The sequence below is a fragment of the Aphelocoma coerulescens genome, chromosome 14, assembly GCF_041296385.1.
Source record: "Aphelocoma coerulescens isolate FSJ_1873_10779 chromosome 14, UR_Acoe_1.0, whole genome shotgun sequence".
Lineage (NCBI taxonomy): Eukaryota > Metazoa > Chordata > Aves > Passeriformes > Corvidae > Aphelocoma > Aphelocoma coerulescens.
The window spans coordinates 851,529-875,159 of NC_091028.1; the positions used below are offsets into that span (position 1 = coordinate 851,529).

General features: G+C 43.3%; 1 protein-coding gene across 2 annotated transcripts in view; it reads left to right on the forward strand.

Annotated features, from left to right (window-relative positions):
* Window positions 1-23,631, forward strand: part of IFT140 (intraflagellar transport 140) — a 114,757-nt gene that overhangs the window by 20,058 nt on the left and 71,068 nt on the right. For both annotated transcript variants that reach the window (XM_069030107.1, XM_069030108.1), the window contains exon 9: window positions 738-883. In XM_069030107.1, the coding sequence (XP_068886208.1) occupies window positions 738-883 (146 nt within the window). The remainder of the gene's footprint in view (window positions 1-737; window positions 884-23,631) is intronic.

Consider the following 23,631-nt stretch of genomic DNA (forward strand, 5'->3'; position numbering starts at 1 on the left):
AATGGTTTTTAGTGGTCGGTTGCCCAAGGTGACTACAAAACCAGCTATTTAAAAATAAACACAAACCATAGGAGGAACGTCTGAGGTCACTTGGTTTGTTCATCCTGGAGGAGACTGAGGGGACCATCCATTGGGCAGCTTCCTCACAAGGGGCAGATCTGATCTCTGGGTTCTGTGAACAGTGGAAGGACCTGAGGGAACAGCCATAGCTGTGTCCAGCCAGGGGAGGGTTAGACTGGATATCAGGAAAAGGTTCTTCCCCCAGAGGGTGGTTGGGCACTGAACAGGATCCCCAGGGAAGTGGGGACGACCCCAAGGCTGCCAGAGGTGAAGGAGTGTTTGGACAACACTCTCAGGCACATGTTGGGATTCCTGGGACTGTCCTGTGCAGGGCCCGGAGCTGAACTGGATGACCCTTGGGGTCTCTTCCAGCTCAGGATATTCTGTATTCTAAGAAAAGGTTAAAATGAAGTAATTATCTGATACATTTAAAAAATAACTTCATCTGGTAGCTTAGAAGATGCACCTTGCCACATGGAACTTCCCCCATTGTTTCTCCAGAAAAGTTCTCCAGTACAGGACTAGGATGCTGGTTTGCAGTCAGGCAAGAAATGCTGCTGCTGGAAGGCGGTTTCTTTGTACCTGGGAACCAGAGTTCACTGCCTGCTACACTGTCTGATGTGCATTTGTTTTTCTGAAGTCCAAGATGAAATGCCTGAAATGTTTGTGAATGGCAGGTCTCTTGGCAGCTGGAACTAACAAGGGGAGAGTAGCAATGTGGAACAAAGCAGCAGGATCTGATCAGAGCACATGGGCTTTGGAGGGCAAGAAGTGGAAGTTCCAGGCATCTACAGAACTTGAAGGAAATGTCACTCAGATAAAGGTAAGAAAGAGCCTCCTTGAATGTTAGTGGGACTTCACAAACCTTACATGAATAGACCATCTTTGTGAAACAGATGAACACAATCTCTATCATATGGATATGTATTCCAGCAGAGGCTGGTCCTCCTTCAAAAGTAGGAGGAAAACCCCTGAGAATCAAGTAACTTTAAAAATTGAAATGGGCAGAAATACTCCCTGTTTGTAGCTAGTCTCTCCATCATAAGGCTCATTGGCAAACCCTTTGGATTCAGCTCCCTGAAATTATTTTCTGGGAGAAAAAGATTATCAGGAATGTCAATTTTACATAAATTTACTAAAATAGCAAGAAAATCTGACTAAATGAATGATTTTATTCATTAATAATTTTTTTCTATTTGTTACTTTCTCAATGTAAAGTTTAATCTCACTGGTAGCTGTAAAAATAAAAAGATGTATTTACAACCAAATATTCTTTGGTGAGAGGTGCCACCTAGAAGGGAATGTTATATATTTTAACATATTGTCTGTTAAGTGTCAGGATGCAGCATTTTTATTTATTTGGAATATTTTCATTTGTCACAATGAGGTTAAACACTGTCATTCTACACCTAATAGCATTTTGATACACACAGAAGAGAAATGCTGAGTGTAACAATCATAAATTTAAATTTTAAAAGTTTTATATTAATGAACAGCTTTTTTTTTGCCACCAGCATTCTGCTAAAAGGCAAAGCTTGTGCTTTAGGTTCTCCAGCATCTTTGGTTGTTGGGTTTTATACCGTATTATTAAGTTTTTTCAATTTTTGAGTGTTTCTGTTATACTTTACATCATTCTGTTGCTGTGCTTCATATGTGAGAACAATCCCCATTATTTTTTATAAGGAAAGAAAATCAAATATATCTGGTGACTTTCAAGAGAAAGTAATTTTATATTTGCTGGTTTATATTTTATATATATATTTTATTTTATATAATTTTATATTCTGTTTTCTCATAAAAGTGGAAAGCAATGGCATTTGCTTGCTCTGTGTTGATATAGAGTAAGGGTCTGTAACACCATCCTACTTAAAAAGTTAAAACAGAAGTGCTGTGAAAATGGAGAATCCAAGTGTTTTATTAACAAGCTTCAGTAACAAAAGGTCCAGGATATAGGAAATAATGTGTGCTGTAAGTATCTCATACATCTATTAATAGATTGAGGGAAGGGAAGAGATATAGGTGATATAGTCAGCTTTACTATTCAAGCCTTTTCCAGATAACAGGATATGGAGCACTGTCCAGAAATAGTGCGTTGTTCCCAGTGTTTGGGAGCATAAACAAAAGCATTGTCCAACAATCATCAGCAATCATGATTTATCTCATCAAGATGTCTTTAATTATGGACATTTTATCTAGATTATAATTATATCTATATATCTATCTATAGCTATAATTATAATCTAGATTATTTTAAATCCTGCACTCCAAAAAATATTTTTAAAAATATATAAAAAATTGTTACATGTGAAATCTTCTGGTAATTCCTGTAAAAGCCTTTTCTTATTTTCCCTTGAAAAAGTCAGAACTTAATGTGTTTACCAGGGTGAGGTCAAAGGGCAGCAATGACTTCATTTGATTCCATGCGAGCCTTCTTTATTCAACCTGATCTGATGGCTTCGAAAGAGCTGGGGTGGGCCCAGCCTGAAATGCTTTCTAGCTCAGCTGTTCCACAGTAGAGTATCCCCTTAATTGTAGCCAAGGGTCCTTAAACAGAAAACCAAACAAAAAACCCCTGAACAAAATAGCTTGTTTCTTAAATCATTCTCTGTGTGTAGAGAAGGGCAGCAGAGCTGAGGGGAAGAGTCTGAAGCACAAGTCTGATGACAAGAAGCTGCGGCAGCTGGGGGGGCCCAGCCTGGAGAAAAGGAGGCTCAGGGGGAACCTTCTCACTCTCCACAGCTCCCTGACAGGAGGGTGCAGCTGGGAGGAAGTCAGGCTCTGCTCCCAGGGAACAAGGGACAGGAGGAGAGGAAATGGGCTCAAGCTGTGCCAGGGGAGGTTCAGATTGGATATTAGGTGTGAGAAATGAAGCCCGCTCCTCTTGTGAGATTTTAAAATTTTATTAGGGAACAAAATTGACAAAGTCAACAAAGCAAAAATCAATCCTTTTACCTGTAAGCTTTCTAGGGTCTGTGCAATAGTAGTGATATACTTTTTAACACTTGCTTCTCCTTCTTCTTAGGTAGCTGTTTTGTGTTTGGTAGTCAGAAAAGGCAATCTGAACATCATTTCATAAGGAAATACCCCCAAGTCTTACCTAGGTTGTGTTCAGACCCTTAATAATGCCAAAGGCAGACTCTTTACCCATGACATCTTTGTTTCAATCATCAATTTAGTTAAGGTCTCTTTTAGAGTTTGGTTCATTCTCTCTATCCTACCCGAACTCTGAGGCTACCATGGGGTATGCAACTTCCATTCTATTCTTAGAGCCTGAGTTATTTGCTGTATTACTTTAGATGTAGTGTGTTTCCCTGAGTCAATCTTGTTGACCATCCCATACCTAGAGATGATATGTTCCAAGAGGATTTTTGACACTGTGTAAGCTGTAGCTCTAACAGCTGGGATAGCCTCCACCCAATGAGTCGAGTGATCTACTATTACTAATAAAAATTTCCATGTCTGCTCTTGAGGAAGTTCTGTAAAATCCACTTGGATGCTTTGGAATGGCCGCGTAGCCAATTCACAGCCCCCTGGTGTTGTTTTTCTCATAACTTTCTTATTTACTTTTTGGCAAGTTATACACCTTTCAGTTGCTTGTTTTGCCAATCCACAGATCCCAATGCACCCATCATTCCTTAAAAAGTGATCACACAAGGCCTAAGTACCCCAATGAGTCTTCTGATGTATGTCTTCTAATATCTTCCTAGTAAGGGCTTATTAAGTAACTGTCCCCCGTTGGGGAGTTTCCATTTTCCCTGTTGGTCCCGCTCTCCCCCTATCTTACTTAACTCTTTTTCTTCTGCTTCAGTAAATTTTGGAATTTCCAATTCTTCCTTGCTTTGAGACAGAATCAACATAACCTTTTCGCTTCCATTTTCTGCTGCATCTCTAGCTTCTTGGTCAGCCAAATTATTCCCTCTTATTTCTGAGGTCATTTCTTTTTGGTGTCCCTTGATATGTACTACAGCTATTTCCTCGGGCAAGTCTAATTTTAAGACATCTAAAATGAGTCCCTCGTGAATCAACTCTTTTCCTTTTGAATTAAGTAATCCTCTTTCTTCCCAAATTTTCCCAAAAGTGTGCACTACCCCAAACACATATTTTGAATCAGGTTCCTTTCTTGTGTGCTAAATACTCCAGTGCTCTCTTTGGAGTATATAATTCACTAGATTGAGCAAACCAATTTGAGGTAATTTCCCTTTTACAATGGTTTGCATACTTTCCCCATCAACCAAAGCATATCCTGACATTCTTTTTCCTTGTAGGCATCTAGATGAATCATCAACATATGTTCTCTTTCCTTCTGGGAGGGCCTGTTCTGCTAAATCCTCCCGAACTTTAGTTTGGTAGTGTATAACTTCTAAACAATTATGGGTTAAATTACTCTTTGGTTTCTGTCCTGGGTTGCAGTGTATTCTATTACCATCCTCATGAGCTGTTGAAACCAGGTGGGGCAGTGTTTCCTTGCCTCCTCCCTCCGGACTGTCTTTCTGTTAATGAGCCCATCAATGCCTGGCCTCATGACTCATCATCCCATTGTGAGATGCTCCACCCAGAGGGAGGAACCAAGCATTCCATCCTGGATATAATCTGAGATTCCCAACACCACAGACACCCTTTCCACTGGATTCCCAGAGGACAGGAGCTACACAGCCACCACTGGACCTTCCGAGGAAGAGCAGCCCCTTTCTACAGGATCACTGCTTCAACAGAACCACATCCACCACTTCAGGAGGACTGCAGCCACCATCTTATGGGACTGCTACCACCCCCTGACTAACAGGGTGTCAGGCTGTGTGCTGACTCTGTCACTTTGAACCAGTGTTTTCTTCTATTTTTTTTTTCCTTTTCTTTAATTTCCCCATTAAATTGTTATTTTGACTTGGTGCCTCCCACTGGTTTGTTTTCAAGCTAGTACATATTTTGGTGCCCATGGTGGGGCTTGCTCTGAGAGAAAGTCAGAATTACAATTTTGTATTAACAGAAACCTATTCACCATGGTGCTCAGCTTGTCTACATGGGTACTGTATCTTTCTCTCTATATTTTTTCCTCACATGGGGAACTACCTGCCTGTTGTATTGCTCCTGTTAAAACCAGGGAATGGTATGAGAATTGCTTTATTCATTTATTATGTCTATAGCATAATAACCTGTGAGGCGATGAATACCATTCGGAATATATACTCAATTTTGTTTGGCTATCCTAGTCTGGGCTCCTCTGTCTGGGATCTCCTCAACAATCGCACCCAGCCCCTGGTGGGAGGAGTAGAGAGTGGTTTCTTCCAGCCTTTCAGGCCAGGCACAGTTTTTGAAAATATTGAGTTCCCTCTGGATGTTTAGGATGGTATAATCTTCTTGTCAGTTCTATTCTCTTTTTTCTCTATGGCCTGCATTGTGTACACCATGCTTAGAAACAAAACACTACTTAGTGTGGTGCAATGTCTGCTTGAGGAGGAGGGAAAAAGGAGCAAAGCAGCAACCACCATGACTGTCACAAAGAAGAAAGGAAGAAAAAGCAAAGCAACAGTGTCCATGTCTGTGCAGACTGTCACAGAGGAGAAAGAAACCAAAAGCACCATCAGCGTCTCCACACAAACCATCACTGAACCAGAACAGCCTAAACCGGTACCAGTTGCCTCCGTTCAGAAGAAGAAATCAAAAAGCAAATCAGCCCACATAGTGACTGACGAGGATGCAGCAGGACCTTCACACCCAGCAGAAGAGGCAGAGCCAGAGATCATCACTCGGTCGCTATCCCTGGGTGAGCTGCGTGACCTGCGGAGGGAATTCACGCGCCAGACGAACGAGTCCATCCTGACCTGGCTGCTCCGCATTTGGGACGCTGCAGCCAATGACACCATTCTGGACGGAAGTGAGGCCAGGCAGCTGGGATCTCTGTCCCGGGATGTGGTCATTGACCAGGGGATCGGGAGAACCCAAGAAACTCTCAGCCTCTGGCGGCGACTGCTGACAAGTGTAAGGGACAGGTACCTTTGTAAAGAAGACCTCCAGGTGCACCAAGGGAAATGGAGCACAATGGAACAAGGTATCCGGTGCCTGAGGGAATTGGCTGTGCTGGAGATCATTTTCTCAGAAGACGAGAGATTTCCTAAGAGCCCAGATGGTGTCCAGTGCACATCACAGATGTGGTTGAGGTTCGCACACCTTGGACCAGAGATATACTCCCATTACCTGGCAATGCTGCAATGGAGGGAAGGCGAGGACAGGGTGGGCGTCTTGGTGAACAAACTGAGGATTTACGAGGACACCGTCACAGCCTCGTTTCGCACCCATGTCTCATCCGTGGAAACAAGTCTTTCAGCTGAGCAAGTCCGGGGCTTGATTGAAGAAGGCCATCAGAAACTGAAAAAGGAACTTAAGGAAGAAATTTGCCACATCTCACCAGAACCAACAAGAGTCTCTGCCATTAGGAGCAGGCATCCCCCAACCAGGAAGAGAGGATACACTGCACGAGGTAATCTCTTGTTTTTTTCTTCAGGAACATGGAGAAGACATGAGTAAGTGGCATGGAAAACCCACCTCCTCCTTAGCAGCCAGGGTACGTGAACTAAAAGGAGGGACAACTACCACACAAAGCTCATCTAGAGTCAACGCTGCTCCGGTCTCTCACGCACAGAACTCCAGATGGTATAGGAATGATAATATGACTGATTCTTTTGAAGGGACCTCAGGAGCATATTCACCAGAGGGGAGCAATGTGTACCAGAACCAGGAATAGAGGGGCCCTGCCTCTAGCCAGGTAGAGGAAAGGGATAATCGGGTGTTTTGGACTATGTGGGTCCAATGGCCTGGCACATCTGACCCACAAAAATACACGGCTTTGGTTGACACTGGCGCTCAGTGTATTCTGATACCATCAAGGTATGTGGGAGCAGAACCAATTTCTGTTTCTGGGGTGACAGGAGGATCCCAGCAGCTGACTGTGCTGGAAGCTGAAGTGAGTTTAACTGGGAACGAGTGGCAGAAACACCCCATCGTGACTGGCCCGGAGGCCCCGTGCATTCTCGGCATAGACTATCTCAGAAATGGATATTTCAAAGACCCAAAAGGACATCGTTGGGCTTTTGGGATAGCTGCTGTAGAGACAGAAGATATCAGACAACTGAGTACCTTGCCTGGCCTCTCAGATGACCCCTCTGCTGTGGGACTGCTGAGAGTTGAAGAACAACAGGTGCCAATCACCACAGCAACAGTGCACCATCGGCAATATCGCACCAACAGAGACTCTGTGGTTCCCGTCCATGAGATGATTCGTAAACTGGAGAGCCAAGGGGTGGTCAGCAAGGCCTGTTCACCTTTCAGCAGCCCTATATGGCCTGCCCAAGAGATCCCGTTCCTGGGAGTAAAGTGGCAAGATGGATAGCATCAGATTCCCACCGAGGTCATCAATAAGATCACAGTGATGTCTCCACCGACCAGCAGGAAGGAAACACAAGCTTTCCTAGGTGCCATAGGTTTCTGGAGAATGCACATTCCTGAGTACAGCCAGATCGTGAGCCCTCTCTACCTGGTTACCCGCAAGAAGAACGATTTCCACTGGGGCCCTGAACAGCAGCAAGCCTTTGCCCAGATCAAGCAGGAAATCGCTCACGCCGTAGCCCATGGCCCAGTCAGGACAGGACCAGAGGTGAAGAACGTGCTCTACTCTGCAGCTGGGAACAATGGCCTGTCCTGGAGCCTCTGGCAGAAGGTGCCTGGTGAGACTCGGGGCCGACCACTGGGATTCTGGAGCCGAAGCTACAGAGGGTCTGAAGCCAACTACACTCCCACAGAGAAGGAAATCTTGGCCGCCTATGAAGGAGTCCAAGCTGCCTCAGAGGTAATCGGCACAGAGGCACAACTCCTCCTGGCACCCCGACTACCAGTGCTGGGGTGGATGTTCAAGGGAAAGGTTCCTTCCATGCATCACGCCACCGACACCACATGGAGTAAATTGATCGCCCTCATCACGCACCGCGCCCATATTGGAAACCCGAATCGCCCTGGATTCTGGAAATTGTAACAAACTGGCTGGAAGGTGAGACTTTTGGATTATCTTCTGAAAAAGAGGAAGTGCAAGTGACTCGTGCTGAGGAAGCCCCACTATATAACGAGCTACCAGAGAATGAAAGACGATATGCCCTCTCCACTGATGGTTCCTGCCGAATTATTGGCGCTAGCCGGAAGTGGAAAGCTGCAGTATGGAGCCCCACATGACGAGTTGCACAAGCTACCGAGGGACAAGGGGGATCAAGTCAGGTTGCAGAGCTTAAAGCTGTCCAGCTGGCTTTGGATATTGCCGAATGAGAGGAGTGGCCGAGGCTCTATCTCTACACCGATTCATGGATGGCAGCTCATACTCTGTGGGGATGGCTGGTTCGCTGGAGAAAGGCCAACAGCAGTGCAGAGGGAAACCCATCTGGGCCGCTGAGATTTGGCAGGACATCGCCGCCCGAGTAGAGAAGCTGACCGTGAAGGTTCGACACGTGGATGCGCACGTACCCAAGAGTCGGGCTAATGAAGAACATCGTAACAACGAGCAGGTGGACCGAGCTGCCAAGGTGAAAGTATCACAGGTGGATCTGGACTGGCAGCACAAGGGAGAATTATTCCTAGCTCGTTGGGCCCATGATGCCTCTGGTCATCAGGGCAGAGATGCAACATACCGATGGGCCCGTGACCGAGGGGTGGACCTTACCATGGACAGCATCTCACAGGTCATCCACAGTTGTGAGACCTGTGCTGCAATCAAACAGGCCAAGCGGGTGAAGCCTCTGTGGTACGGTGGACGATGGTCAAAGTACAGGTATGGGGAAGCCTGGCAAGTTGATTACATCACCCTTCCCCAAACCCGCCAAGGCAAGCGCTACGTGTTGACCATAGTGGAAGCAACCACTGGATGGCTGGAGACCTACCCTGTGCCTCATGCTACTGCCCAGAACACCATCTTGGGCCTGGAAAAGCAAGTCCTGTGGAGACATGGCACCCCTGCGAGGATCAAGTCAGACAACGGGACTAATTTTAAGAACAGCCTCATCAACACCTGGGCCAGAGAACACAGTATCGAATGGATATATCATATTCCTTATCATGCACCAGCTGCCAGAAAAGTTGAACGCTGCAATGGACTACTTAAAACCACCCTGAAGGCACTTGGTGGGGGGACCTTCAAAAATTGGGAAGTGAACTTAGCAAAGGCCACCTGGATGGTCAATACCCAAGGGTCCATCAATTGAGCTGGTCCCACCAAGTCTGAACCCTTGCACACAGTGGATGGAGATGGAGTCCCTGTGGTACACCTGAGAGGTATTTTAGGAAAGACTGTTTGGATTAATCCCACCTCAGGCAAAGGCAAACCCATCCGTGGGATTGTCTTTGCTCAAGGACCTGGTTGCACTTGGTGGGTAATGCAGAAAGATGGGGAAACCCGTTGTGTGCCACAGGGAGACCTAATCTTAGGTGAGAACGGTGTGTAGGGTTTCACTCTATATATATGTGTGTGTGTATGTGTGTAGTAGAGCTTAAGGAAGGTATTGATTTGGGATGACGCAGATGGTAATAGAATAAGGGGTGGATAATGTCCTGGGTTGCAGTGTATTCTATTACCATCCTCATGAGCTGTCAAAACCAGGTGGGGCAGTGTTTCCTTACCTCCTCCCCCCGGACTGTCTTTCTGTTAATGGCCCGTCAATGCCTGGCCTCATGACTCATCATCCCATTGTGAGATGCTCCACCCAGAGGGAGGAACCAAGCATTCCATCCTGGATATAATCTGAGATTCTGAAACCACAGACACCCTTTCTACTGGATTTCCAGAGGACAGGAGCTACATAGCCACCACTGGACCTTCCGAGGAAGAGCAGCCCCTTTCTACAGGATCACTGCTTCAGGAGGGCTGCAGCCACCATTCTACCGGACTGCTACCACCACCCTGACTAACAGGGTGTCAGGTTGTATCCTGACTCTGTCAGTTTGAACCAGTGTTTTATTTTTTTTTTTCCTTTTCTTTAATTTCCCCATTAAATTGTTATTCTGACTTTGTGCCTCCCACTGGTTTGTTTTCAAACTAGTACAGTTTCCCATATGAAGATTGAGCCAGGTTTAGACTTTGTCTACCATCAATGTCAAACCATCACTGTTTATTAAAATTGCTTCATATTTCAACATGCTTGAGTCAGTGAACCATTTCTCAGCTCTTTGATTTAACACATTTTGAACTGCATGAGTTGTGTGCACAATTAATTTACTTCCAAAAGTAAGTTTACCGCTCTCTTCTATCCGGTGTACGTGTAGCTGCTATAGCCTGAATACATACTGACCACCCGTGACTAACTGGATCTAACAGTTTGCATAAATAAGCTACTGATTTCTTCGCTCCTCCCCAGTCCTGGGCTAAAACTCCATGAGCCACTCCATCCTCCACATTCACATGCAGATACAAGGGTTTTTCTAATGAGGGTAGACTCAAAACTAGTACCAAGGTCAGTTTAAGTTTTAACTCCTCTAGTTTGTCTTCATCCTCTTTGGTCCACTTTATCTTGTCTCCCTCTGTCAATTTTTCATATAAGAACCTCACTGCTTGAATATATCCTCCAATCCACAATTGACAGTACCCCAATAATCCAAGCAGTTTTCTAACTTGCTTCTTTGAAGAAGGAGGGGGGAGAGATAAAATCCCAGTGATCCTCTCAGGATTTAGCTTTTGGCTACCTTTACTTATTAAATGACTGAGATACTTCACTTCTGACTCCACAAATTGTAATTTCCTCTTCTACACCCTCAATCCTTTTTCCCCAAGGAAATTCAAAAGTTTTAGAGTGGCCTCCCTAACTTCAATTTCTCCTGGTAATAAAAGGTCATCTACATATTGGGTAATCTGTATTCCAGGAAGAGTGGGGAAGGTCTGTAATATTTCTTCTAAAGCTTGCCCAAATATATTTGGAGACTCAGTAAACCCCTGTGTCAGTTTTGTCCATCTTAATTTTTGTTTTGGTCTAGTGCCTGGATCCTTCCATTCAAAAGACAAAAATATTTCGACTATCCTCTGCTAACAGACAAGCCCAAAATGCATCTTTAAGATCTACAACACAAAATCACTGATGCTGAGGTGGGACTTTACTTAAAAGTGCATAGGGGTTAGGTACCACTGGGTAGCAAGTCTGGGTTCTTTTGTTAACTTCCGTTAAGTCCTGAACTAATCCATAAGTCCCATCTGGCTTCTTTATTGGGAGAATACGGCTATTATGGGGAGACATACAAGGTTCCAGTGTCCCATCTTCTATCAGTTCTTCTATTACCGGCTTTAAGCCTTCTCTTCCTTCTAAGGATATAGGGTACTGGCGCACATGTATAGGACATTCTTTTTCAGTCATCACCCTTATGGGATCAATATCCAATCCTCCCCTATTTCCTTCTCCAGCCCAAACTTCTTTTGTTAATTCTTCCTTCATCTTCTTGGTGGAGTTTTAGCACTTTGGCTGTCATTTTCCCTTCCTCGGGTGTAACCACTATTCTTAATTGTACCTGCAAGTCTCTCCTCAATAAGTTACAGCCTGCTCCTAGGATCAGTAAAACATCTCCCATCCCTATTTTAGTTTCCCCTTCAATTACCACATTCTTGATCACAGGAGCCTTAAAACCCTCCCCCTTTGCCCCCATTACTCTGATAGTGTCATTACTTACATTACACCCCCTTGGAACAATAAAGATACAGGTTCTTTCTGCCCCAGTATCAACTAAAAATTCTAATACCTCCTCTTGGGGGCCTATTTTCAATGTTATCAAGGGCTTCAAATTATATTTATCCCCCAGGAGGTAGAGCCCCTGACACCCTAGCCCCATATTTCCCCCTGTTGCGTTTCTTTAAACACCTTCAGGTCCCTAGTTCACTTTGGGCATTCCCTCTTAAAGTGTTCTGCTTTTCCACAATGAAAACACGCACTGCTTGGTACACCTCTGCTCTGCTGTGGTTCGGTTCTCGAGGCCTTGCTCCCATTGGTGATCTCTTCTTCCCTCTTCCCCTGTTTCCCGGGGTGTGGTATCTAGGGATCTCAATACTGAAGGGGCTCGTAGGTTTGGATGGGTTAACCCCTTGCATTGTAGCCACATAATTTTTGCCTTACTTTTTACTTTTTCTTCATCTCTCTGCATGTAAGCCCTCTGTGCTTCTCATAACAGCTCATTTAATCCTCTATCCTGCCTGTGAGGAATGGGACAACTCTTTGTAGAAATTAAAACAATTTATTAAAACAGAAAAATTGAAAAATTGCAAAAAAACTAACAAAATATAAAAAATTTGGGATCCTGATGGCTCGAGTGGTATGCCCCAGGAGCGCAGGGATTCAGGAACTTTAGGCTTAAGACAGCTCTGAACCTCAGGTAGAGAAAAAAAAAAAAACAAACTTGCAGTTTAGGCTGGTCAAAAAGAAATCTATTTCTAAAAGCCCCTAGAAAGGGGTAGGTTTCTCCAGCACTGCCTTAGCAAGCTGGAGAGGAAGGGAGAATGAGAGCACGTGTCTTTCTTTTGCTTTCTTTTATAGCTTTTGCTCTGCCCACAGTCCGCCCACAGCCCACCCCTTTGGTTCAAGGTGATTGGTGTTTTCCCCTTGACAGACCATCTCTGTCCACCAATGGCTCTTCCTGGTCAGAGGGGTGATATTAGTTGAGATAAGGGTCATGTGCTTATGGGGGCTGGGCTGTTTGTTGCAACTGGGGCTTTTAAAATCTGCCTTGAAACCAAGATACAAGTAAAACAAAAAAATACATCCAACACATCTTAAAACACTTGTAAAAGTATACAGTAAACACAGGAAGACCATAAAAACTTGATTAGTGTACCTGGACTGATGGGTTAATTTAACATTCAATTTAAAAATATTAAGCTCAGAATTAATTAAAGCACTTAATATGCAAAGACCAAGCACAAATAGGGATTTCATGTATGACAAGTCCCCCCTTTTTCTCTTATGTTCACATCTTTGGTCTTTGCATTTAAGTGGAGGTGGATAACTCTTCAGGGATAGATTCAAGCTCTTTAAAACTGTCCCACACTTGCTGGGCAATTTTTCTCTCCTTTCTAGTTTTCTTATTGTTACTATTATTGACATGCATAATCTTTTGAGCGAATGGTGGACGCTGCTGTTGTCCTTGAAGGTCCTGGATCAGTGGCATGCTTTGGACGACAGTGGTGATTAGACGGATGAAACAAGGGATGAAACAAGGGAGAAAAATAAGTCCTGTAAGGGAAAGTCCAACAATAATTAAAGCTTTCTTCCACCATTGTCCTTGGCCAGTAGAGGTCTTGTGGTGCTTCCCAGAAGTGGGGTTGTATACTTGCTGCTGTAATCCAGTACTTGGAAATTTGTGGCAGGACAGAATATGGATTTCCTTGATCCCAGCACTGCCAGAGTTTTTTAACAGGATTCAAAATGCAGTTTTTGTTTTTAACCTTTTCTGCAGACCAGAATACATCTGGTTCTTGAGGTATCCACCAATGTTTTTGCCCATCAGTTACCAGGTACCTTTTGCATATTGTCTCACCAACTTCTTCTAAAAATTTTCTTCCTTTCCTCCAGATGCATTCTTCTCCAATAACAGTATTGCTTAGCAGCCAGGTTTCATTGTCATGTCTGGTTGTGGGGGAGAGATTACTCAGTCGGAGTAAATCGGGGGGTCCAAGACTGACTCCCCGCCAAGGCCAACTCTCCGATTCTAAAGTTCCTCCACACACCCAGCAATTTGTTAAATTTAGCTGTTGTCCAATCCTTTCTGCCAGGTCAATAAACAAGTTTTTCCTTGACATCAAAGGATTGTTTTCTTTTTGTTTTTCCTTTTCTTCTATGACCACCTCTTGGATCAGGTCAGTGTCATAGGTCTTTCTTTTTAACAAATCTTCTGTCTTGGTTATGTATCTAAAATTGAAACAGAGCCAACCGTCTTGGGAGGGGCACTCTCCCTTCTGCTTATGTATTTGGGTGCCAATGTTTTTGCCAATCCAGTACTTGTGACCTTTTTCTGAGCAGATACTCAACCTTGTTATGTTGTAACAAGATGGATTAACATAAGTATGTGCTCGGAAAAAGTGTCGAATTTGAAATGAGCCTCCTTCTGCCTGGTACACAGTCTTGTAACATCTGTTACAGCGGCTGTCGGCTGCTTGTGTAAAGGGAGGCCAGAGGACCCAGAGACAGATGACACTCAGTAGCAGGATGTTGCTCACTTTCCCCTTTAGGCATACCCGAGAGGAGCTGTCAGCATTTGGGTTGCCTCTGCTGGTGGGGGTTGTCATCTTTGCTTCTTTCGTCCTTTCTTTAGGCATCTCACCTTCAGATGGTTCTTCAGTGACCTCAGGCTTCTGGAAACTCATGGTTATTTTAGGGTTGGCCTTGTCAAAGATTAGAGTTATCGTGCCCATAATTTTGGAGTCTGATTGGACTGTTATTGGAAGAGAATGCTGGCTTCAAATGGAGCCTTACTATACAGTTGATGTGACAATATGGTTGTGTGAAGGCAGAATCTGTAAAAGGGAATAACAAAGAACAGAATTAACAGCAAAATATTTTCAACTTAGTTTAACAACTTGTAGCTAGCACTTATTACTGAGGTATAACTGGGGAAGAACTGGGAGTACAGGATTTTATTAACTTGGAGTGAGGGATGCTGAGTGGAGCTTTCAAACAGGGTGTTTAGTTTGATGGTTTGTCTGGAGGTTTCTTCTCTTCAGTTGGTGGTGTTACTGGACCCTTCACCCTCTTGACATGCGTCCAGCCCTTCTCAAATGTCCGGACAGCAGTTTCAGTGGTTAGCTGGACCTGAAATGGACCTTCCCAGGATGGGGTTAGTGACTTTTCTTTCCAGGATTTTATTAACACCCAGTCACCTGGATTGATGTGATGTAAATTAAAATCAAGTGGGGGAGTTTGTGGTAGAAAACCTCTTTCCCTTAGCAACTCTAGATTTTTGGCAATTATCTGTACATATTGTTGTACATTGGTGTTTCCACACTCTTTCACATTCAACTCTTGTGGTGTAGCAAGGTAGGGTAATCCATACAACATCTCATATGGTGAACAACCCAAATCAGATCTTGGCTGTGTCCTAATTCTAAGAAGAGCAAGTGGAAGGCATTTTACCCAGGTCCATTTTGTTTCCAGCATTAATTTTGTGAGGGTGTTCTTGATTGTCTGGTTCATCCGTTCCACTCTCCCAGAGCTCTGTGAATGCCACGGGGTGTGTAATCTCCAATTTGTTCCTAATTGCTGAGCCAATTGTTGTACAATTTGGGAGGTAAAATGAGTACCTCGATCTGAATCTATGCGGTGGACTATCCCATAACGGGGGATAATTTGCTCGAGGATCACCTTACTCACTGTCTGGGCTGTTGCATTGACAGTTGGAATAGCTTCCACCCAGTGGGTAAGGTGATCAACGATTACCAATAGGTATTTCCACCTCTGGACAGGAGGCATTTCTGTAAAGTCAATTTGAATGTTTTGGAAAGGCCTGATTGCTAATTCAATTCCTCCGCCCGTGTTCTTTTTCATTACCTTTTTGTTAACCTTTTGACAGATTACACAGTCCCGGGTTATTTGGTTGGCTATTTCATAAACACCAGTGCATCCAAAGGTTCTGAGATAGTGATCCGCCAGAGCTTTTGAACCCCAATGATTGCTTTGGTGAATATTTTGTAGAATTTCTCGGGTTAAATTTTTGTTTAAAATTTGGCGTTTATCTGGTAAATACCAGCGGCCTTGAGAATCCTCATTGGCACCAATTAAAACTAATTTCTGTTTTTCCTGATCAGTAAAAATGGGCGTGGGTAAAATGTTAGTTTGTGGAATAGTGTCAGATGTGGTGGTGTTAGTTGGAAGTTGGTTTACTTCCATCACTTTTACCTCTTCTTCCACTGCTGCTTCTTTTGCTGCCAAGTCTGCTAGGTTGTTCCCCCGAGCTTCTTTTGTGGTTCCCGATTGATGACCTGGAATATGCACCACTGAGATCACCTGAGGCAGTTGCAGTGCTTTTAGAATTTTTAGGATCAATTCCTTATGTAGGATATCTTTCCCTTTGGTGTTTAGGAACCCCCTTTCGGACCAGATTTTTCCAAAGGTGTGGACTACGCCATAAGCGTATCTGGAGTCAGTGTAAATGGTCCCGATGCTTCCTGCTAGTCGGTGGAGTGCTTTTTCTAGGGCATAGAGCTCACAGACCTGAGCTGACCAGGTCGGCGGCAATCTGCCCTTTTCTAGCACACACATTTGGTGTCCATCGACCACTGAATAGCCAGAGCATCGCTTTCCATCCACCACTCGAGATGACCCGTCAATGAAGAGGATTTCCCCTTCATTGAGGGGACAGTCCACCAGGTCCTCTCTGACTTTTGTTTGGATGTCAATTATTTCAATGCAATTGTGTTCAATTTCTTTTTCTGATGGGGTCCCATAAAGAAATTGAGCTGGATTTTGGTGTGTACACACAACTAACCTCAGGTGGTCTGAGTACATGAGAATGGCTTCATATTTGACTATTCTTGGGTCAGTTAACCACTCTGCAGCCCTGTGAGCTAAAATGGTTTTGATTGAGTGTGGTGTATGCACTGTCAAGTCTCCACCAAAAATGAGTTTTTGACTCTCCGAGACCAGAACGGCTGCTGCGGCGATGGACTGGATGCAGACGGGCCATCCTCTGGACACTGGATCTAGTAATTTGGAAAGAAAAGCAACCGGCTTCCTGACTCCTCCCCACTCCTGGGTCAAGACGCCATAGGCAACTCCCTTCTCCACATTAACAAATAGATCGAAGGGTTTTTCTAGTGAAGGAAGGCTTAAAACAGGTGCTTTTGTTAATTTCTCTTTCAGATTTTGTAATTTTTGTGTATCTGAATTAGTCCAATTAAAAGGTTCTTCTTCTATTAGTTTTTCATATAAAAATTTGGCAGATTGTGAATACTGATCAATCCACAGTCTGCAGTATCCAAATAGGCCTAATAATTGCCGGATTTCTCGTTTTGAAGTTGGAGGTGGTAGATTTAGGATTCCTTCTACTCTTTCAGCACTGAGTTTTTTTGTGCCATGGCCAATTAGATGTCCCAAATACTTCACCTCCTGTAGCACAAATTGTAATTTAGGTTTTGACACCCTCAGCCCGTTCCTCCCTAGAAAATTCAGTAACTGAATTGTAGCAGTTCTTACCATAGACTCCTGTTCCCCAGAGAGGAGCAGGTCGTCTACGTACTGAGTTACCTGAATCCCTTCGGGTGGAGAAAAGGAACTTAGCAAATCTTCTAGCGCTTGGCCAAAGAGTGTGGGTGCCTCGGTGTACCCTTGAGGCAGGCGAGTCCAGCGCAGCTGCTGCCTCCGTCCAGTGTCTGGATCCTCCCAGGTAAATGCAAAGATGTCTCTGCAATGAGAATCTAGAGGACATGACCAGAAAGCATCTTTAAGGTCAATAACAGAGAACCAGGCATGTGCTGGGGGTACCCGACTCAGGAGTGTATAGGGGTCCTGCACCAGTGGGTACCTGGTTTGGACTCTCTTATTGACCTCACGCAGATCTTGTACAAGCCGGAATGACTTATCTGGTTTCTGGACAGCCAAAATTGGAGTGTTGTAACTGGATTTGCAGGTCTCAAGAATTCCATCTTGTAATAAGTCCATGATAACAGGCTTCAGGCCCTTTCTTTTGTCCTTGGAGAGGGGATATTGTGGTACACGTACTGGCTGGCTATTTGGGAGCAACTCAATTGTTAGAGGTGTGATGTCCATTTTTCCCCGGTTGCCAGGTTTGGCCCACACTACCGGGTCAATGTGTTGCTCATCTACTAAAGATAAAACAAACAATTTAGTGGTCATTTTTCCACCCTGCGGTACCACCCCAACCCTCAGAGGTATTTGGAAGTCACGTCCTAAAAGATTGATCCCAGCTTGAGGTAGGTATAGCACATCCCCTGTATGGGTACGTCCTTGTATGGAAAGGGTTACATTTTTAATTACAGGAACAGCAAAGCTTTCACCATTAGCACCATATATATCTAATGTATCTTGAGAAATAAAACATCCTGGAGGTGTTTCAGTGACACAGGTTCTTTCAGCACCTGTGTCCACTAAAAACTCCACTTGTTGTCTCTGGGGTCCAGCTTCTAATTTTATCAAGGGCTCTTTAAGATGTTTTTGCCCCAGAGAATAAAGCCCCTGACCCCTTCAGTTGTTCAAAATTTGTCCCTCCATTTGAAGGACTCCTTGATCTCTCTGCTTTTTAAAACAGTACCACTGCCCGTGGCCTGGTTTATTACAGTATGTGCAAATTAACCTCTCAGGTCTTTGAACAATTGGGGTAGATTGTTTATTGCAAACACAAACCTGTGGCTGTTGCTGAGAGCAGATTTGGGTTTGCTGTTGTGGGATGCCCCTTTGGAAAGTTCTTTGTGTAGGAGGGTTGTGGATTGGAGCATTAGTACTGTTATTCATTATTCGGCTTTTAGCCTTCATCCTCTCTTCATCCCTCCTAACAAAGACTTTTTGGGCTTCCTCCAGTAATTCATCTAGTTCCCTCTCTGGCCATTTTTCCAATTTTTCCAATTTTTTCCTGATGTCAGGCCAGGAGTGAAGCACAAAATGTACCTTTAGCATAGTTTTGCCTCCCTCACTGTCTAAGTCAATGACAGAATAAAGTTGAATGTTATTCCTTAACCGAGCCATCCAAGCTGTTGGGGACTCATCCTTTTCCTGTTCCCCACAAAATGCTTTTTTCATATTATTAACTCGAGGAACAGCTTCTCTAATCCCTTTTATAATTAAATTTCTGTAGTCTTTCATGTTCCTCCTGCCCTCTTCTGAATTTGGGTTCCATTCAGGGTCTGTCAGTGGTAATTTTTGTTCTCCAATTGGGCCCTGATTAGAATTATTTTCTCTGTCCCAGACTGTCACTCCTGCAGCTCTAATCAATTTTCTTTCCTCAATGGTGAATAAGGAGTGAAGGATGGATTGTATCTCTCCCCAATTATAAATATTAGGGCCGAGGAATTGATCAAATTGGTCAGCTAGACCAATGGGGTCAGCCATCAGGCTTTTCATTTCTTTTTTAAATTCCCGTACCTCAGATGAAGCTAGAGGTACAACTACATAACCAATTCCTCCTTGAGCATTTCCCATGGGTACCTCCCTAAGAGGTAAAATTTTAGACTCATGGGGAGTGCTAAGGCAGGTGGGACAGTCAGGTGTTTTAAATGATTTCTTTCTAGTGCAAGATGCTGGGCCATCCTGGCTAGAAGAAATCCTTTGTCCGGTTGTCTTTTTGTGAGAGCAGGAAGGAACAGAATTTTCTTTTTCACTTTCATTCTCATTTTCTGAGTCCCTTTCGATTGGGTGGCTTGATGAAGGAAGGACCCTTTCTTGTTCAATTTGGACCCTCCTTTCTGGAGGAGTTACTGGAGGAAGGTAGTCTAGGGGGTCCCACTTTGGTTTATTTAATTTAGGTTTTTGTTTTTCTTTCTGTTTGTGTTCTTCTGCAATGGAAAAAATTTGGTTTGAATTTTTATTAAGTCCAATTGAATTAGATTTAGTTTCCTCTTCCAATTCTATTTTTTTGCTTTGGTCTTCATTTTGTTTTTGCCAATAATTTAACCAAATTTTAGCATAGTCTAATTCATCAGAATGTTTTGGAGCTTTGTAATGTACATAAGAATGCAAAGCCTCACAAAGCCATTTTTCAGAAGACCCATACTTGGGCCATCTGAGCCCATCTTTGTTAATTTTATGTTTTGGCCACTTAAAAACACAGTACCTAATCATTTGACACTGGTCTTTTTCTTTAGTTAAAAGATTTTCTTCCCACTTTAGGAGCATTTGCCCTAACGGACTGTCTGGGAAGATTTTGTATTTCTTCATTAGGTCTTTCTTTTTGCTATTCGCTTGTCCCATTTTGTTACTGGGAAGCAAACAAGTAGCTAGTGCAGAAGAAAAAATTTTTTTTTTTTTTTTTTTTCTAATTAAATAAACCAAAGTATTGTATTATATAAAGCAATTAAAATATTGCATAAGGAAATAATGTTACAAAATAACCTAAATTCAATACACTATCACAATAAAAAAATGATAATAAAGTTATAAGCATAAAAAACAATACAACTAATGTAGAGAAGAGCAAGCAGGGTTAGTAGATATATAAGGGAATGAATGATGGCGAATCTGTGGGAAAATTAAATATGGTAGGCTGGTGAGAAACAAATATGGTGCAAGAAATATTAATTTTAATTATAAAAAAAATAATTAGTGAATATTTAAATTGGTTAAAGTATAACTGAAATTTAGATAGTTTTATACATATATACTTAAAATTTAAGAAACAAGAGTTGTCTTTATTAGCAAAGGAGAGATAAATTTAAAATATTTATAACCAAATTAAAGGAAAAAGATTATAATGAATAACACAAACAGTAATTCAAAATATCAAAGTAGTGTCTTATGATTAAAGCAGATAAAGCAAATTACAACTACAATCCAATAACCCAAACACTCCAAACTAACAGGAAGTATAAAGGTGCTAGATAGCACTGACCACAAGAGTGCAGCTAAAACAAGTTCACACATGCACTTAGGACAGCAAAGGGGTGCAGTTCAAATTAAAAGGACACAAAATGGCGGCCGACCACGTGGCAGCCCGAAAGTTCAAAATGGCGGCCGACCACGCGGCGGCCCGAAATTTCAAAATGGCCGCCGACCACGCGGCGAAAAGAAAAAGAGAGGGGTTTAAAATGAGGTTTCTCCTCAGTTCTAGACCCGAGGAGACTGAGACACTAATAAAAATGAATTTGGGGCTGCGCACACCCCTAAAACGTGGAAACCTCCCCCCAGAAAGGCTGATCACCACACTCGATCTTCCCCTCTGTGTCTCTAAAGGGTGATCCCTCGTGGTGCCCTTAAAAATGAACCCTTTCAAGCACACTCACACACACACTGGGGGCGGCCAACCCCCCCACACACTCTCTCACAAAAGGAATTCCACTCGGAGGTTCCCCAAAAACTAATAGCCCTTAAAAAGGGTAAGTCCCTAACTAAGTTCCCTTTAAGAAGGGTTCAAGCCTTACCACAAGTCTTTCTCCACCGGAGGTGTCCTTTCTCTGCTGCAGTAATCCTTGTGGGAGCCCAGAAAATCCAAGGAGAAAAACCAAAAAAATCGCAAAAATTCAAAAATAGTAAAATTAACCAAAATACCTGGATTTTAGGGCAAAAATAGGATCCCGGAGAGCCCCCAAAAGAGTTGTGAGGAATGGGACAACTCTTTGTAGAAATTAAAACAATTTATTAAAACAGAAAAATTGAAAAATTGCAAAAAAACTAACAAAATATAAAAAATTTGGGATCCTGATGGCTCGAGTGGTATGCCCCAGGAGCGCAGGGATTCAGGAACTTTAGGCTTAAGACAGCTCTGAACCTCAGGTAGAGAAAAAAAAAAAACAAACTTGCAGTTTAGGCTGGTCAAAAAGAAATCTATTTCTAAAAGCCCCTAGAAAGGGGTAGGTTTCTCCAGCACTGCCTTAGCAAGCTGGAGAGGAAGGGAGAATGAGAGCACGTGTCTTTCTTTTGCTTTCTTTTATAGCTTTTGCTCCGCCCACAGTCCGCCCACAGCCCACCCCTTTGGTTCAAGGTGATTGGTGTTTTCCCCTTGACAGACCATCTCTGTCCACCAATGGCTCTTCCTGGTCAGAGGGGTGATATTAGTTGAGATAAGGGTCATGTGCTTATGGGGGCTGGGCTGTTTGTTGCAACTGGGGCTTTTAAAATCTGCCTTGAAACCAAGATACAAGTAAAACAAAAAAATACATCCAACACATCTTAAAACACTTGTAAAAGTATACAGTAAACACAGGAAGACCATAAAAACTTGATTAGTGTACCTGGACTGATGGGTTAATTTAACATTCAATTTAAAAATATTAAGCTCAGAATTAATTAAAGCACTTAATATGCAAAGACCAAGCACAAATAGGGATTTCATGTATGACACTGCCAATCATCTAACTTTTCTAATTTTCTCCTGATATCTGGCCAAGCATATGTGACAAAGTTAACTCTTAATAACGCTTGACCAGCTGGACTGTCGGGGTCTATTCTGGCATATTGCTGTATATTTTTCCAAAGCCTTTCTTGCCATTCTGTAGGGGTTTCTTTCCCCTGCTGTCTATCAAAGGCTTTGCTTACATTCTGCTTCTGAGGAGCAGCTTCTTTTGTTCCTCTAACTATTAGAGTATGATAATCACCCATATTCTGCCTGCCTACCACATCATTTTGATTCCAGTTGGGAGAGGCTATATGCATCTTCTGACCTCCTGGTGGACCCTGTTGGTTTTCTCTCTCCCAAATTCTCATTCCAGCTGTCCTGATCATCTGCCTCTCTTCTTGTGAGAATAAAATACCCATTATGGACAGCATTTCTTCTAAGGTATAAATACTGGGTCCCAAAAATTGGTCAAATTGTTCCAAGAGACTTACGGGGTCCTCTAATAAACCTTTAATTTCTTTTTTAAAATTCCTGGAAGTTAAAGGGGCATTGACAAACCCTCTTCCCCCTTGGGCCCCTCCCAAGGGTACTTCTCTGAGGGGAAATAAACTGGCTCCCTCACTATAGTTTCTCAGCTCTCCCGAATCTTCCTCTCCTTCTAACATAATTATCTTAGGTGTTGACTTTTGTCAGGGGGTGGTCATTGGGGAATCCATTATGGATTGCTTTTTATCTTTCATTGAACTCCCCCTTGTATTCTGGGAGGGCCCTTCATTTGTCAGGGGAGGGGCTGTTGGGACTGGATAAGGGGGAGGTAATACCTCTAGTGGTTCCCACCTCTTTTTCTCCTTATCTTCATCCTTTTTAACGTCAGCCACCTTGAAAGTGCTTACCCCCATAGGCCAAATTTCTCCTTTCCAGCATGAGGTATACTCACTGTCTTCTGGATTAAAAGGTTCTTTAGCATTTACATAGATATTTAGAGCTTGACAAATCCACCCTTCAAATGACCCATACCTTGGGCAGTATAAATGATCTGGTCTAATTTCTTCCTTTACCCATTCAGTCATCCAATATTGGATCATTTTCACTTTATCTTTCCCCCTTGTGCATGGGTTATGTTCCCAGTTAGCTAACTTAATCCCCAGTGGACTGTCTGGGGGAGTATCAGCTGTCACCTTCTTGGTCCCTTTTTTCCTGGGAACTAACTTACTTATCCATTGTCCCATAATGTTTCCCCAGAGGTTCTCTCACTCAATTTGTCCTTTTGCTTTGTCTCTTCACCGGCCAATTCCCTCGCAGGAGATTGGAAACGTGGTTAGAAAGACTCCACTCTTGCTTCACAGATCAGGGCTACCCAGTCTGTGTCTCACGCACACACCAGTCAAACCCCCGTAATCCCTCCCAACCGAACAGTACTTACAGTCCATTTTCTTGTCTGGGTCTTCATGAGCATAAATTACAGGCAACCACGGTTTTCCCCGGGAGCTCCTTCCTGTGCTTTGTGAGTGCCTTCTTGTCGACGGGATGTTAACCTGCAATCATTGATAGCACCAGAAGAAGCCAAACAAACCA